At 40.9% G+C, this 18188-nt stretch overlaps 1 protein-coding gene across 3 annotated transcripts in view; it reads right to left on the bottom strand.

Annotated features, from left to right (window-relative positions):
• Positions 1-17705, bottom strand: part of fgf11b (fibroblast growth factor 11b) — a 65014-nt gene extending 47309 nt beyond the window's left edge. For all 3 annotated transcript variants that reach the window (XM_034226740.1, XM_034226741.1, XM_034226742.1), the window contains exon 1: positions 16718-17705. In XM_034226740.1, coding sequence (XP_034082631.1) covers positions 16718-16910 — 193 coding nt within the window. In that variant the 5' untranslated portion in view covers positions 16911-17705. The remainder of the gene's footprint in view (positions 1-16717) is intronic.
• Positions 17706-18188: the final 483 nt, after the last annotated feature.

The following is an 18188-nucleotide window of genomic DNA, read 5'->3' as shown; positions in this document are numbered from 1 at the left end:
TTTATCGCCAATCGGCCTACTGTATAGTGTATGGCTCGGTGTTGGTTATCATTACACTAATGTATTTATCTGGTATGATGTGAGCCCGGTATGTGGAGCTCCTCCTGATAAGGGGTGGAGGTAATTACTGAGGGCCTGCATGACTGAGCAGCCAAGGGCATTTCTTCTTCTTCTGCTCTGACCGCACCACACAACAGGGGTTTTCCTCCATTTGTATTTCCAGGACTCCCTGACTTTCCCCTCTTCCCTCCTTATCATTCTTCCACTTTGAGCTGCTTTCACTCTTTGAGTATGCATGCATGGATACGGTACACGTGTGTCTGCATACATACATGTGCCTGGGAAGAACATGCAGGGAAAAGGGAGTGCGTCTCTTGTGTAGTGTTATCTGCTTCTAATAAAAGGAGAACATGGTTCCTCCTTTTTTTCCTTTTCCTTTTCTAAACTGGGCCATGAGCTACAGTGCTGCTAGTACTGTAATTATCAACCTTGTGGGAAGATAGAGGGGGAGAGGAGCGAGGGAGGGATGAAGTCGTAGAAGCTGGTTAAGGCGAGACCCTACAGGCAGAAACATTGTGTTTCTTGCACTGAACGATTTGGGGATGTTGGGCTATTTGGTTTTCTTTCTCAGAGTAAAAAAAACATCATTAATACACATTTGAGTGTTTATTTTTACTTCACTGTGTATATGTGTCTGTAGATTTCTCATACGTTCTCCAAAAGTTAGCATTAGCGTTGCATATTTATACACAACATTTAAGAGAACTTGTATTACAGAAGAAATATATAATTTACTGTAAATACTCAACTAGAGAAGCTTAATAGTGATACATTATCTAATAATATATATCTTCTTTACCTTATTCGCCTGTAGTTGTATATATCTAATGGAATACACATATTTCTCAAAATAGTTTTTTTCTCATCTCAGAAATCATCGTTTCAGTTGTACTTCATATTCTGGAGAGTGATGTGTTCATAAACCATTTATAACGAGATTTGGTTATGATTTGATTCCTAAGAAAATAGATTTTTTAATGGCTGTCTAAAATGTCAGCTAAATAACACAACAATGTTGAACCTTTATCCAATGCTCAGACTGTATGCAATTGTGCCTTATTTGCATATTGAAACTTAACATTTTAAATACTTGTGAATCAAAAGATAATTGTCTTAAGACAAATAATCCACAGTAGTAATATCATGGTGATATCTGTTAGTACGTCTGCTTACCCTAATCACCTGGAGTCTCTCTCTTTAACAACATAGAGGCAAGACAGGGGAATGCTGGTCTAGAAATAAAAGAGGGAAGGCCAGCAAGACTAAGGGAAAAGGGCGATGACGGAAACAAAGATACAGCGTGGGACAAGCGTGAGTCGTAGGGTGAGGAGATGGGGGGAGACAGGCTGAAAATGGATGTTGTAGATGAGAGTGAAGAGGGATAGCCCTTTGGGGGAGAGCTTAAAGAAGGAATCTGAATGAATGAGGTGTATCACATCACCTGCAGCTCCAACAATGGCCTCTTGATTCAAAACCAAGGCACCATAAATCATCCCATGTGACAAAGGCAGCAGTTCACCTAAGTGAGACAGAGTTATTGCTGCTTATTAATGGCGCTGACAAGAGCTTGTCAAACACGAGCAGAGGCAAATAGGACCCGCGCTGCTTCCCTGACACACATTCAATATTCACAAATGTGCCTCATTAGCATTATGGCAGGTGCATATCAGTGACAGTTAACAACATGTGCAGCACAGGGAGAGTCACTACGATGTGTTGCAGCCTCAAAGCTTCTTTATTAACATCATAGTCAAATTCTCCAGGTTAAAATCACCCTTTTTCTTAAAGGAAGACCAGCTGCACACTGAAAACAAATGGACTGATTTTGTTTTTATTTAAACGTAATATTATTGCTTTCAACTACACTTATACAGTTATGTGAAGTCTGTTGACATAATACATTTAATTAAAGTCATCTTTTCAGTTTTTGAAGTGCACACCACCCATCACCTTTCCTTTCCCCCCATGGAGCCTCCAGCAAGGACACAAATAGGCACTTTGATATATGCAGAACAAACAAACACAAACATTCCTCTGCACTCCCACAGGGGTCCAGACCTCTGTCAGATCGCGTGATGATCACACAAGTAAACACACAAGTGAGCTAAACAGCACGGCAACGGGCAACAAAGCGATTTGCAGAAGTTGCATTGATTTGCTTGCCGAAACACTTTGATATAGTGCTTACGCAGTGTTTTTCCCACGCAAAAGAAGTAGAAGAGACCCGTGAGTAGAGACGCTGAAGAGCAGCTCCGCACGGGAGGAGAGGAATCCATTGTAGATTCCAGGGAAAAACACCGGCTGAGATTAAGTTTAGCTGACACAGTTTGCATACTCACGCAGCTGCATGCAAACATACAGATACACATAGACACATCGGATTAAAAGAGTTAGGCTTTTTTGTATTAAATTAACTTTCTTTACTGACTTAAATCGTCAGGACGTGCCTCCCTTTGGATGCAGGAAGCAGCAAACAGTTTTTGAAAGGATAAACGTTAAGAGATATGGATTAAAGCAGAATATTTTGTTGGATAATTTGTGAATTTAGAACATATTTACAACTAGCTTGATTCAATTACTGTTGACTTTATGGAGTTATTGGGAAACACTCCTCTGGAATCTAACTCTACACAGTATAATACAAATACATACATGTCATTAAAGGTCCCCTATTATACTCTTTTTCATCAATACTGTATATTATAGCTCTCGGATATATACAAAACATGTCTCTGAAGTGTTTCGCTCGAAATACCAAACAGGTCGTGCATTGCAGCATCCCATAATCCGCTCTGTTTCAGCCCTGTTTCAAAAGTGCTGATTCTCTGTCTGTTACCTTAGATCAGTGGTTCTCAACTGGTCAGGCCTCGGGACCCACTTGTTCCTTAGTCAATAGATCGCGACCCGAAATTTTGAACCACTCAAATCTATTCAACAAAAAATCGTACAGTAAAATATACTCTTTTCAGCATACATTATTAATTAAAGTGAAGTACAGTGCATATATCCCTTATACCCCGTCACAGAACTAAAGTATGCTTTTAAATAAGGTTTAATGAGATGATGGAATCAAAGCTGAATTGCATAACATAAAAAGGCCCACATGCTGAAAACCCAACCCCAGAAGGGGGGTCTGGGGGGACTCTCCCCCAGGAGATTTTTTGAAATACTAACATATAAACTAACCATTTTGGTACACTCTGAGAAGAAAATAAATAAATCTATTACTACCCGACATATTAATAATATTTTATGCCATTGTTTGTTTTTCACTTTGTTCTGAAGCTGAACTTGCTGCTCCACTCCGAGAGAAGAGCAAAGAGGAGATAGTCTGTGTGAATTACTTTAAATTATGGGTAGGGTAGATAGCCCCCATTGTTCTGTGACCTGTCAATCATCAAACTGGGGGTCATATTTCATTATGTGTTCATTTTTATCTGAAGTTGTACACATGGATGTATAAAGAATAGTTCTACCACAAAGTTATTCTCCGTGGGGACTTCCGGCAACAATATTGATTCTGATTGGCCAGAAGACTCGGAAAAACATCAGCAAAGATGGTTTATTGAGAAGATGATCACTACGTGACAGAAGTTTTCAAAACCGTTTATGGTCTCCGGTACTTCCAGTCCAACGCCTACTGCACGCACAGCGTTAGAAAATCGGGCCTTCAAAATAAAAGTTTGACTTTTTTCCCCCCAAAACAAAAACAAATTTTATTTTTTTTTGTATACATTTTTTTTTCTTCACTCACACATCTGCGACCCACTTGAAACGGGTCCACGACCCACTTTTGGGTCGCGACCCACCAGTTGAGAACCACTGCCTTAGATGAAAATAAGGAGTCCCTCCCCACGCCCCTCTGAGAGATATTTGGTTAAAAGAACTCAATGGTGCTCTAGGAGGAGATTCAGGTGATAAGGTGTGGGGGGAGGGGGGGGGGGGGTTGCCTTGGTTGGTGATTGGCTAATGGTTACACAAGCCAAAAAATCGTTATGACATCATAAAGTGGCCAAAATCCGATCAGCTCACTTTCAGACAGGTTTTTATATAAATGGATCAGGACAAAAAGAGAGAGAATCTTTTTTCCTGAAACCTTCAGAATCTCTTTACACAGAGGGGAGGGACACATGTTGATGTATAAAAGACATGAAAAAGTGGATTTTGCAGGTGACCTTTAAGCAAAGCACAAACTAGATGTTGTATCCAATACAATGTGTTTTCAAAAAAGTTTCCATTTTTAAAATGCTTTTCAGACACTATTTGTATATTCAAAATCGTATATTATTTGCAGTAGTAAGCTTCTTGCTCAAGTGCTCAGACATGAATGCGTTATCCAACAGATTAGTCACTGTCACCTACCGTCCTCAGACTACCAGATGCAGGGTCAGCTTTCTGGGCAGCTGTGGTATGAAACCTGGTCTGGTGCCAGTCTCCAGTTCTGTTGACCTCGAGAAGGGCTCTGCTTTTATCTTAACAATTCTGAACTCTTAAGGTCCTCACATGTTTATGCCAAGTGAATCTATATAAGATGCAATTTGTCATTGTTCTATTTTCAATTACAAATATCCAAGCGGTCTGTTTGTAAAATAAGAGTTGTTGAAGGTGGGGTAGGTAATTTACTTCAGAAACACTTTTTGTTATATTCCATGGAATGCTCTTAACATCCCAATAGCAATGAATACATTAAATGCTTTAACAATAAATACATTAAAACATTTCATCTGTGGAAGCCGTGGCGCTGGGCTAAAATAACTGGATGGTATACCTGCCTGTCAGCCTTCCATCTCGTGCACAAACATATCTCGTGCCCTCATTGGTCATGTGCGCGTTTGTGTGTGTTGGAGGAGGGGCTCTGTCAGGAAGTCTGAAGGAAGGGGCAGATGTTTTTTTTCGGCTGCGTACTTTCAGATTCTAGCGCACTCGAGCTGGTTTCTCCATTCTTATCTACCCTACCTTTTAAGGTTTCATAATACAAAAGAGCATGTTACAACCAACTACTGCTATGTTGTTAGCAGGATAACAACTGGATCAATTTTCATTGAACTTGGTAGAAGAGGCAGGAACCAACAGAGAAGCCATTACATTTGAGTGCAGATTGGAATCACGGGTAGGTTTACAGATTAGGTTTGACTTCTATCAAGATAGGGACATTTTGAAGCTTCTATGTGATATCAGAAAAAGAGTTCCTGACTAGGAAAGTTCACTGAAACAAAGATATGAAGGTTTTGTTAGGCGACTATGAGAAAGAAATACAACACATCATCTGTTATTATGACATTACGACTTAAATCTCACGAATACACCACATTTGGAAGAACACCCTGCCTTCCCATCTCGTTAAACGGGACAATCCTAGGAGCACATGAGTGAACCTTTGGCTTTGGCGGTAGTCTATGCTCGGAGTGCCATTCTATATATATATATAAAAAAGTACTTATTATTTGGCATCAGGGGAATTTTATGTGTTAGGATGTACTCAGGTCTCTCAGGAGAGATCTTGATCTCAAGGAGATGACCTGATTAACTAAGGTTATATATGATGGACACCAGTTACTGTATGGGCGATAACAATGATAACTGGATTTTGCCAATTTCCACACTGTCAAGTGAGATTTTAATCTCTGCTATATCAGTAAATTAAATAATTTGATTTTTGACGTTTTGATTGATTGAAAAGTTTATTAACAGCTGACTTCCTAATACTATCCATACATGGAGTACACAAGGACACATATGGTTTCTTATCTGAGGACTCTCTTGCTGGTCATCTCCCATCCATGCCCCTCCTCCTCTCACTCCCTCTCCACTTCTCCTTCTCCTAAGAGCCGCTTTCACACCGCAGGACTTGCCGTACTTTAGTGCCGGCACTAAAGTACCACGGCACTGAATCCGCCAGGGGGCTAATGCCAATCGCATTCACACCGCAGGACTTTCCCTGAGGCAAGATTACGCTGACGTCACTTCGTCTTCTTCTTCTCTGGGTTTACTGGCAGGCCGCAAAACCACTTCATGGCGAGTACAAAAAAAAACGAGACAAGAAGAACTACACGGGGGAGGGGGTATAAAGCCCACCCGCTGTATGAGGCGTTTGTTTACTTTCCGACCTCAGACATGATGGAGTTCATAAGGGTAATTTACAAATAAAATACCCCATTATAACAATGGACTTTATCTTTATGTATTTATTATATATTACCCCCTCAGGCTGATTTTGGAAAAGGACATTAACCCTTGTTTGGTGTTTTCCCCTTATTTATCTAAAACAAATGACATGATAAATTACTTGTGTTTATGTGTGTAAGACTTGTGTTTCTGCCCCTGCCATTGCTGCACAAGGTTGCAACATTGTAGATAAATTCAACCACCGACACCTGTCTGCTCTCACATTCTTCTATTCTGCAAATTTGGGGTGGGACACAATAAATAAAGCTTCGCCAGTTTGTTTGTTTTATTGCACAGTCAAGACATAACAATAACGGCATCACGCTGTTCCAGGTGTGTCGTATGCATGTAAATTGAAGTTAAATAAAAGTGTGAAATGTAAAATAAAGTGTAAGTAGTTTCAAAACAATGTAACAGTGGCAATATATATAGCAGCAGACACACCTTAGTGCAAGTTAGGTGTCAGTATTAAAAAACAGTGGCAATATATATATATATATATAATAACAATAGAAAATCGTTACCACTCTTATTATTGTGGTCTTTCGTTTTTGTATAGTCCTGCCTGAGTTTCTTTATTTGTACCCGGCATCCGTGTGCACTGTGCACGATTCCCAGCTCAAGTAGCTTGCGAACATCGCTCAAAACATTTGGAGTTGGGAACTGCTTTCTGTAGAAGCTGCTGCATCCCGTCCTCAGAGTAAATTGCCAGAAGCGCAGACACTTCTTCATCATTCCACCGCTCCGGTGTTGTAGTACGTGTGGTCATAACTGCTTTAAAGTACAAAAAAACTACTCGCTCAGGTGAGTCTAACGGGGCGTGGTTTGCAATTCTCCCAGCCAATAGAAATATAATAGAAATTGGCACTCTTTTATCACCAGGTTCGTACCACCTCTCTAGCAGGGACTGAAAATGGCCAAAAGAGTTCCCGGCACTGAGTAGTCCCGGCGGTGTGAACGTGACATTATTGGTACTAACGGAACTAAAGAACCAAAGTACCAGGGAAAGTCCTGCGGTGTGAATGCGGCTCTTGTCTTCTAATCATTACCTCTATAGGTGTCCTCCATCCTCACTGTCTTTCTCTTGTTAGAGGTAAATTCAATCTGTCCTTGTCAGCTTTAATCAAAGCACCCACAGATTCAATTTAGCAGTATGTGTGGGAGGTTAAGGTGGTATCTCTTCGGGATTAAAGGAATCAAAAAGGTGCTCTTTGTACACACATCCCTCCGCCTTCTCACTTTGAATAAGACTTAAGGCCATTGTCAACAGCCTCTCTATAGCTCAATATCTTTTCACAAGGCTACTCCAAACCTTTACTGCAATAACACTGATATAAAAAGTCACTGATCCCTCTGATCCCTTTGTGTCCATTGACTTTATTTGTCTGAAGAGAATTTGCAATCCCGAGACATAAACTTAGATAAACCTTCAAAATGAAAAGAAATACATACAAAAAAAAACCTAATCTCTGATGGATTCTTTCTTTATATAAAACGTTATTTCATTATGGTTTAATCTAATGTGTACATCTTAGAGAAAGTTTAAAGGATTAACCAGATAACCTTCTTCTACTAAGGACCAGCTGTGTTCCCATCCTTGTAAATGGGTACAGGATACTGTATTTAAGTTCCCTCTGATGAAACAAGCGTTGTTCAAATCTGAAAATCCTCCGAAATTGGATGACCTGCAACAGCAATCAACCACTAATCTTTTGTTTGTCTTCTAGATGCAGACAAACAGAAAGCTATTCTTGGAGATCTCTCAAATCTTGATTACGGCCGGATATTGTCAGCCCTAGGCGCTTTTATGGCACTTTTATTATTATTTTTCTTTTTTAACTGTTTATTTTACAATCGACAGTCATGGCACTTTTATTATTTATTTTTTAAACTCTTTATTTTTCAATTGACAGTTATGGCACTTTTTTACTCATTTTGGTTAGTAAGTTTAGAGCCAAGAAAGTGACAAAGGAGAAACTCTGCATTATAATCAGATGGTTCGTAAACATTGTAAATAAATTATAAGAACAATATGGAGGACATTTTGTTGAAAACGCTGATGGTGAAAGTATGTCTGAAATGTTCAATTACATTCGTATATGGTCATATTTCCAATCAGCACTGGGCTATGGTTAAGGATATGACATGTGTCATTTTTAAGAAATGTAACCAAAGTGATTTTGTTGCCTTAAATCCCCTCAAACTTGTTTAGCTGTTCAATAATTATTTAAAGAGCAACTTGCAGGTTAGAGACACCAGTGAATAAATGTGTAGGGAAATGATGTACACACTAGATCAGGGGTCGGCAACCCCTGGCACGCGTGCCAGCATTGGCACCGTAACCAGTGGCACACTAGGAATAAGTGGAATAAGTGTGCAAAAATATTAAGATTGTATTTTCGGATCCTGAACGAGACCGCCGCCAGAGCGCGTCTCCCGTTACCTGCAGAAGGAAGCCATGCACGCAACGCAGCCCCGCTCTCTTTAACTCCAGGTGACTTTCTTTCCTCCGTGGTGCAGTGCTGATCGTTTCACCACGGAGGAAAGCACTTCACTAATTGCAGTACCCATACCGGAGCCTACACACGGCGGCGTGCGTTGCCGCTTGGCGGTGGGCGTGTCTTGAGCTTGGGGAGTCAACCCGAGCAACGCGACCAACAACCAATCACATGAATGTCCCGCCCCGGACATACAAAGCAAAGCATTCATGCTACATCCATGCTGGCTAAATATACTGTCTATGCTTGCTAGCTGTCCATTCAAACGAAGTACACTGGATATAAACTCCCCAAACAGCCGAAAACCTACCAGTTTCACCCACTGTCTCTGCCACCTCCCCCCATGCCTGGCTCCTCCGGTTTGTATCCCTGTATGTAAAGAGGGACTGGTCATATAGTACCGCCACGATAATTTTCTCCTCCATTTTTTGACATATGGGAAATAACTGCGGTCTGGCTCTCCCAACATACACGCGGTTTGATTGGCTAGCGCTTGTGCTGTCAGATTTGCATACGCAGGATTTGATTGGCTGACGCCTCCGTTGAGGCGGCAAAAGTAGAACATTGCTCTACTTTTGCAGCGAGCACCGCGAGAGAAGCTACGCTTTGCTCCCACAATGCAGTTTGGCGAATCGTGACGTCACCCCATTCAAAGTGATTGGGCAGAAGCGGCAACGCACGCCGCCGTGTGTAGGGGCCGTTAGGAGCTGTACAAATGCCCCAGTTTTTGCGTGGCTGTGTCTTTAGTTGAAAGCCCAGTGGCGATCTGCTCATCTCTCATCTAAATAATATGCTACACAGGGGCGGACTGGCCATGTGTGTTCTGGAGAATCACAGAACGGACGATCGTCATTATTATTATTATGCCGTTTAAATTATTTAAATGTGTTTGTTAAATTCGGCATCATGTAAGTTGCGCTGACAGGTCCACACATTAGGCTTGTTTGAGACGCGTTGCGGCTCGCCTCGAAAGTAGACGAGAATAGCCGATCGCAGCCGGGGGAGGTCTCAAAAAGCTTGCCTGAAGTCGGACAGCTCGGAGTCGGCTTCGTCTTCTTCTTCTTCTCTCGGTTTTTTGGCGGATTGCAAACAACTTTAAGGTGCATACCGCCACCTCCGGAGTCGGCTTGACTCGGTTTGCATTTATAAAGAATGCACACATGTGTTTAATCGTTAATGTCAGATATGTACTAAGTAAATACATTTGTTCCTGCTCAAGATTAGATTCAACTTTATTGTTATTGCACATATTACAGGTACTGAGACAACGAAATACAGTTTAGCTTCTTACCAGGAGTGCAACAAGCAGTGAAGTGAAAAGTAATGTACACAATCTACAGAATAAAATATAGAATGAATTGAATGATGAATAAACAGTGAGGGGTATGAATACACTAGATATACACAGCAGCCTGTGAGCAGTATGAACAGTGTGTATGAATATGCTAAGATATATAAAGTATGAAAACGGTAAGCAGTGCAAGTATAGTATAAAATATATAGATATTAATTTCATGATGATAAACATTGTGGAACAATGATGACAAATGTAAATGGATGTGGCGACGTAAAACTGACACAAAACAACAACAACCTTTTGCCGAGCCAATTGGAGAGTTTCATCAGCAGCACGGGGTAAAAACCACCAATGAGCGCTCAGCTCGAGATACCAGCGAGTCGTTTCCCATCAAGCATTTCGCTTCCGCAGCCCGTGGAGAGGAACTGCGCCGCCTCGCCGCGCCTCGCTCTCAAGGCTGCGGGCGTCTTTGTCCCGCGAGATTTCAACGTCTCATGTAGGCGAGCCTCCAGAGCAAGTCGGACAAAATGACTAACCATCATGCAACGCACTAGCAAGACGTTGATCGCAACTGCGCAGGTCTCGCTTGTCTCAAACAAGCCTACTGATTCCCCGCAGCGAGGCTCCCCCCGCCCTCCTGTTGACAGTTCCCGAGCGTCAAGCTCAAAACGGCTCCTTTCCCTCTGAATTCTTGCCCTTATGTCTCGTAAAACATATCAAATCCTGCATTAACTTTTTTAATTGTAATTTTCAGGCAAGGTTAAGCATAAATCTAGTAAAAAAGAAAAACCTGCAAGTTGCTCTTTAACAGTCTAACCTTATTAGTAAGTAAGAATCAAATCAAAGATTTTGGAGATAAAACACTAGGTTAGAAGTTGGGGTTAGGGTTGATTGTCAGTGTCCTGACAAAGTCATCAAATTATGGATACAAATGTTGCTAAATTATAATTTATGCATGGACGTATTTAAAATCTCCTTCCTAATAAGCCCTGCCCAATTCAAATCAATACAATATACAATACAATCACTCAGTAGTATGGGGATTGTTGTGGAAATATTTTCCAAGGCCCATAACTTTGACCCAGTGTATCAGTTAAAACTGTCCTGACTGAGCACAGGCACCTGTAACCTTGGCTGCTGTGCTCTCAGTGTTTTGTCTCCCTGTTCCTGCCTGTTGGCATCAGCTGATAGAGGTGTTATCATTCTATCTTGTTATGCAGCATGTTGATGATGCTCTCTGAACTAGCTAAATACATGGGTCTGGGGTAGAGTTCTTCAGAATTGACGTGGCAACTCTACCGTGAAGTCAGAACCTCTGACTCTTGGACTTGTGATGTGAATCCTCCGGCCGTTAACTCCAAATAAACCATCATGTGTTTGACATCAAAGCTACTGCTCTTCCCGTGTCTCCTTCCTGAGTCGGTGACTCCCACTGCATAGCTACACAGAAGTTTCCTCTACAGGGATAAAACTAAAATATAGAAAATATAGAATTTTGTTATGTGATGTTACCAAAGCTGTTTTGACAGAACATGTTACATGCCAATGTAGGAGTCTGTTCCGTACTATTGAGCCACTATCACATATGCACTGCAACAACCAATGTTTCTAGACATTACCTGGAGGAGTTGTATGGGCGAGATCAAATGTTCGAATCATTCAGACCGGAACGTCAAACGCACTTTACCCTGACAGCTCTCTAATATGAATTCTCTGTATTGTCCGATTGAGCCCAAGAATTTGGCATTCACAGAGAGCGTTGGGCGGTTGATAACGTCTCTATCACGGCTGCTGTTGAACCCCAAAGAAAACAAACATCCAACTCTAGAGACATTGAAGTTCAGGAATTGCTAGCCGACAACGGAATGGTCAAGGCAAATTCAGGAAACGTCAAGAGAGTTGTTGTATTTGACCAACTGCTGGTTTCTTGACCGTGCTGTAAACGGTGTTATGTTATGCCTCCTGGAAGCTCTACCCAGGCACCATCACTCTTCTGAACCCAACACTTCAAACCATTAGTTCATATGAGAAAATGGCAGACTGAGAATCTAGTTTTGAATACTTATTGGCACACATCTACATAACGCATAAATGTAATTTGTACCGACATGATCCACCCACCCAACTAAATACCAACCAACTAAAACACCTAAAACATAAAAAGTAAAATTCTGAGCTGTCCTCCTTCTTCGTCGACAGTTTATTAAACAGAAGGACTTTCTGTCTTGCAGTGACAGTTCATATCCAGCCCCATGGCTTCCCATCTCATGATCTTCTCCCCATGCTGGCTCTATGACATTCTGATTCAAAGCTCTTTTGAGTCCCACCTACATTCCCTTTCATCTCCACTGCTATCTTTCCCTACCTCTCTTGCTGAATTTTTGATTTCCTCTTTATCCATGTCCATCCCCATCACTTCCACCCACCTCCACCTTTTGATACAAATGTTCTCTGACATCAGTTATATCTTTACTTTTTTTTTTCTTTAAACCTCTGTTTATCCCGACAGACTAGCCCTCCCTCTCTGTCTCCGTCTCTTCCTCTGTCTCTCTCTCTGACCCCTGTCACAGTCAGTAAAGTTCTGATGAGAAGCTACCTAACACTGCATTGTCTGATCAGGTGTTGTCGAGTAAGCGAGTTTGCGGGCCTCGATCTCTTGGGGTCAGCTTAATGCTATCCTCTGCTGGATCTCTCCTTGTAATCTGGTCTGCCGCTCGCCAGCCATACATTTGTGCTCCAACTGTCGACTTGGCCAACATACTACAACTCACCTCCATGCCAAACAGCTCCCACAATGCTACAGGATGTCTGTCTGCACTATATCTGAATGCATTCGTTTTCGAATGAATCAGCTAATAGTGTTACTATTTTTAACGCATATTTGTATTTCTGAGGTCTGCTTATCATTTCCATGCACACATGTTTGTGCTAAGATTGCTCATTTGAGCTAACTTAGAGAAGGGTATTAAAGGTGATACTCAGGGGCAAGCAGCTCAATATCCCTTCCCTTTCAAGTCCGATTCCACCTTGAAGAAGCTAAGAGGGTGATTATTGATTAACCACTATACATTAATGAGCTGAATTGATCTGAAAAGAGGGCAACAGTGCAGATCACTGACGGAGAGAGTTTTTCATTGGCCAGGCCAGCCCCTAGTGAGGGTTACTTGTATGGGGACAGAACAGGACACTATAGAAAAGGATGATGAACAGGAAGAAATCAGATTATGTGGTTTGTCATGGATCTCATCCAGTGTAAGCTTTGTGCCAACAACTTGTATAAGCAGCAGGGTTTATGTCCATCCTATCATTTCAGTAGCCAGTTGTTTTATAGTGGTTGTAAATATAGCCTGTGTGCTGGTGTGATGCTAATATGACAGTTGAGAAAAACTCTCCTTAAAAATAACACAACTGGTAGAGAATCTACAGAATCCTGGGATTGCTGTATGAACATATAAATGTATTTCCTTGTAACTAGGTATTCACTTTTGGACGTCGCCATATGTTTTATTTTTTACTTTCCTGTCTTGGTTTTTCCCGTCACAATCAGGGATTTTTGGAACTAGAAGAGACACGAGAGAGTTCAGCGTAGCAAATTGCTGAATAAGACTGATAGGCAATCAAAGTCTTACAACTAACTTTTTGGATCTGAAAACACAACATGAAAGGGTAAATATTCTAAAACTAAAACACTGCAACGGGACAGCAACGGGACCCGACCACACCATGGTAGTGACTTGTCAGTCACATAGTAGCCACACGCTAAAGCACAACCTACTTTATCATCTATTTTACTCTAAATGGGACCGTTATTTATAAGAATACCTAAAACCTGTAATTGAGACCATAAACGCATTAGGAACATGTTTACTTAGGTAATAATAAGGTGAGTTGGGGCATTTTTTCATAGACTTCTATACAGTCAGGCCGTTTCTCAATGTTGAGTATACCTGCTGCAGAGCCACTATTTCAAGTATACTACTTCATCGAGTGGCGCCGAATGCTGGGCATTTAACATGCATTTAAACAGTCCTTTGGCGCCACTCGATGACGTAGTATACTTGAAATAGTGGCTCTGCAGCAGGTTTACTCGACATTGAGAAACGGCCTCAGACTTCTCTTCGTCCTGCTGGCCACTAGAAGGAATGCAGGTTTAAGGCACTTCCTCATTGACCTCTGTCATTGACCATTGTAAAGACATTCATGGTCAATGGTGATACCCTGACCTTCAGAATTAGCTAAATCAACAGGTCAACATTTTTTTTTTTTTTAGATAATAATTTCCTGGAAACTTCATAGAATATCAATGGTAAATATTTAGAGACTAGAGCTTTTTCATTTTACGGTTTCTACAAGTGAATAATACATTTGAGTTTACAGTTTTCACTATAATGTTCTATATAATATTTAAAAAAATTACGTCAATGACCATGGTCTACTACTATTATATAAACAACTTACAGCCATTTTCATAATAAAAAAAGGGATTTTCAAGGCAACATGAAACAGTTGGTCTCAATATCCTTTCTGTAAGAAATAAAGCAATTTTATTAGATTTAGTTATTGTTTTGTCACATTTGCAAAGTCTGAAATGTGGGTTGTGTCGCCATGAAATGAGTTGGTGTCAGCAGGATGCTAATTTCCTTCAATAAATGAATTAAATCAATGTAGCCTATTTGTTGATTTGGATAAATAACACAAATGGCACTTAAGCAAAACTTTCATAACAAATATCAGGGGAAGGTTCCTGCTTTTCTCACACAAAATACAGAACAATCTTCTGTACATCTGGTACCTCTACAGCTCTTTTTTGTTGTATTACAATGTTGTTTGAAGCATAGAAGACATATGTGAACACAGTGGTGCAGAATGAAATTGTTTGTTTGTTTGTAGCCTTTATTTAACCAGGTGAAGCCCCTTGAGATCAAAAGATCTCTTTTTCAAGGGTGACCTGCAGACCTGCAAATGAAAGTCATCATCAAGCACAAAGCTCTGCTCATTCCTCATCATTCTCACGATCAATCTGCTTAGATGCAGTCTTTAGCTCCGGGGGTTGAAAACACTGTTTTCTTCCCCAATCAGCCATAAAAGTGTGCCACACACTATGGATGAAGGATTTTTGTTCAGTGACATTTCTGTAATATGCATAATTTAGCTTAAACATACTACACTTATAGTTGTGCATGAATAAGGCAAAAATATTTCTCAGCCATGAATTCAATAATTCAGCATTCTGTCAGTCACACCAAAGGAGTGAAGAAAACTGCTCAAATAAATCAATAAATTACATTATTTTCTCTCGTTGTCAGTTATGAAAAGTATTACAAAGAGGTTTGGATTTTAAGAAATCAAACAAAAAAGTTGACTATTTTTATTTTGTAATCCTTTTTGAATAGTATAATAGAACAACAAAGCAACACAAGTAGCTGCAAGCACAACATCAAAGAGATGTTACACCCTCAATTGTGCTAATTTGAGTCATGGCACATTTTCCATTGACAAGATAGTAGGCAATGTTGGCAACACATCACATAATTAATCATTCAAAGCTTCCAAAGAAAAACAGCAAATAAAAAGTTATCCAGCACAGGAACATTTTTGTACACATTGTTTCTGTGTCAAAACTGTAGGATAAGTGACAATGTAAGTCCAGTTTACTAGAAATAGCTTTCTTTGTAATGTTTGGTATACAAATTAAGTGTTTTGTGAGTATTTTAGCACAAATTATGGCCAGAACAATGACCAATCAAACAAGTTGGTGATTCATCTAAACAATCAAATTCAACCGTTGGAATTTACAACCCACATGTTGTGAGTGCAGATGTCTGTCATATACTGCATACATTCAATACACAACTTCAAAACAAACATATTAACCTCAACCTAACTACTCAGTTGTGTACATCCGTTTACATTTCTATTAAATCTCATTCATGATTACACTATTTGTTGTGCAAATGTTTGTAATCATGAGTAGCCCATGTGGTAATTTGTAACTGAAATATGAACCTTTAAATCCCCAATGTGCAGATGTGCATAAAACAAGAAGGAGTGCATCGACTGCATACAACTGTTGTGATGTTTTTTTGTAGCTAACATCACAGTTTATTGTTCCCTTGGGCCGGGATGTTTTGGAATGCTAATGCAGCGTTGGGTGAATGGAAAATAATTTCAGCTGAGTTTTGCATTTATTTAACAACAGTGTATCACACAGGTGAAGCAACAATAGGACTGGCCTGTTAACCGGTGCTGCTGTGAAACCATCAGGATTTAGGAGCTATGACTGCAACATAAATGAAGTAAATGACTTTAAAGGTGAATCCAGGGTGAACTGATTGTTTGTGCTTTTATAAAACTAGCTGTCATGCTGGTTGATTCCTTGAGGAAAGGTTTTTTGATACAGTTTTTGTCTGCTTAATAATATATGTAAGAAAGCTCTCTGGCAGGTTTTTGAGCCTAACAAACCTGCAGGACTCTTTCAAGTAAAATACGTAGCATTTAAAACCTGACATTATGACAATGATTTGAGTTTTACAATAAACAGATGGGGTATTTCCTTTTTTTATTAAATTGTAAAAATGTAATGCTCATTTGCTCCATTTTCCTTAAAATAAAAAAAATGTAAGCTTTCGTTTCTAGCCAAATATGCCAACACGTGAGAAAAGCAGAGAAAAATGTAAACCGTAGCGTTGACACTCACCTGGTCTTTTCTCGTTTCGGCTCTTTCGACCCCCACATAGTCGTACTTTGGATATCAAGACCAGGATCTGCTTCTGGCACAGGGACTTGTTGCTCTTAGGACAGGGCTTCCGCTTGTTGACTACCGGTCGGTTGGTTGGGTCCTCCTTGACAGCCCGTTTCTGTCTAATGAGAGAGCTGGCGAGAGCTGCCATCTTCCCCCCCTCTCACCTTTGGGAGGGGGGTTTGTTTTCCTTCCCAGTACCCCCTTCTTGCTTGTTCGGCTTTTGCTTTCCTCAAAAAAAACTAGAGTAGGACAGACGGTTTAGAGAAGCCCCCACAGGGGAGATCGGCCGTCTAAGTGGGTTAACAGGCAAGAGTTTAGTTTAAGGGTTCCCTTGGAGAGGGAAAAACTGGAAGATGTGTAAATTCACCTGCAGTCTGATGTTAAGTCAACCCAAAAATATCACACTATCAGAGCACACACAAAAGTGGCACAGTCACATTTTCAGTTTTAAAAATAACTGAAAATCCAACGTTTGAATTTAAAAAAGGGGAAGACGGAGACATATTGCTACCCCTCTTCCCCACTCATCTTCCCATTAAAATGGCCAAGTTAAAAAAAAATGTATATAGCAAAAAAAACTACTTTGACTTGACAACACCACAGAGAAGGAGCCTAATTAGTTTTACATATAAAAACACTTTTACTGAAGAAAAGTGAGAACATTTTGGATGCTAAGAAGCTCTTAAAAGCGCGAGAAAAATCAAACTGTTTGTCACCGTATGTGCAGTCCACGGAGGTCCAACTTTGCCTCATATTTAAATGTAGCGGCGTATAACGAGGCGAGAGTCGGAGCGGTAATCCAGCCGATTTAAATCCAGAGGTGTAACAGCAGGCGGGACGTTGGCGGTCTTGGTGGGAATGTTGCCTGGAAGGCAGCGGAGACATGGACACAGACAGACAAGAGATTCCTCATCTGCCTCCGATGGCACGCTCCTTTCCCACAGTCCTCACCGAACCCCCCTCCCTCCTTCTCCTCCTCCCCCTCCCATCCAAAGTCAGCGAGTGGTTGTGAGAGTATGTGTGTGTGAATTCCAGCAGCCACCATCAGTAGAGGTGACATTCATGAGAGAGAGAGTGAGCAAAAGAGAGCCAGGGAGGGGAGGAAGGAGAGAGAGGGTGGGAGGGAGGAAGGGGCTGTGATGTGTGAGAATGAGCTTGACTGGGCGAGGGAATGGGTGAGAGACACCGCTCGCAGAGGCTACAATTTTTATTTTTCCACCAAGGAAAAAAAAAAAAAACCTCAATCATTTTGACTGCCCCACTGAAAGAGACAGTGCCAGGGGGGGAGACAGGGAGGAAAAAGGGGGAGAATGCATATTGTGACAGTTCTCTGTGTCTTCGAGAGGAACAGCATCACCATGTCACATGTACACTCACACACATCAGCATATTTTGTAGTAGAGTCTTCCCTGCTGTATAATTCTCT

This window comes from Gymnodraco acuticeps, unplaced genomic scaffold (assembly GCF_902827175.1).
Source record: "Gymnodraco acuticeps unplaced genomic scaffold, fGymAcu1.1, whole genome shotgun sequence".
Lineage (NCBI taxonomy): Eukaryota > Metazoa > Chordata > Actinopteri > Perciformes > Bathydraconidae > Gymnodraco > Gymnodraco acuticeps.
The sequence above is the reverse complement of the archived record's forward strand: the minus strand, read 5'-3'. Positions and strand labels throughout refer to the sequence as shown.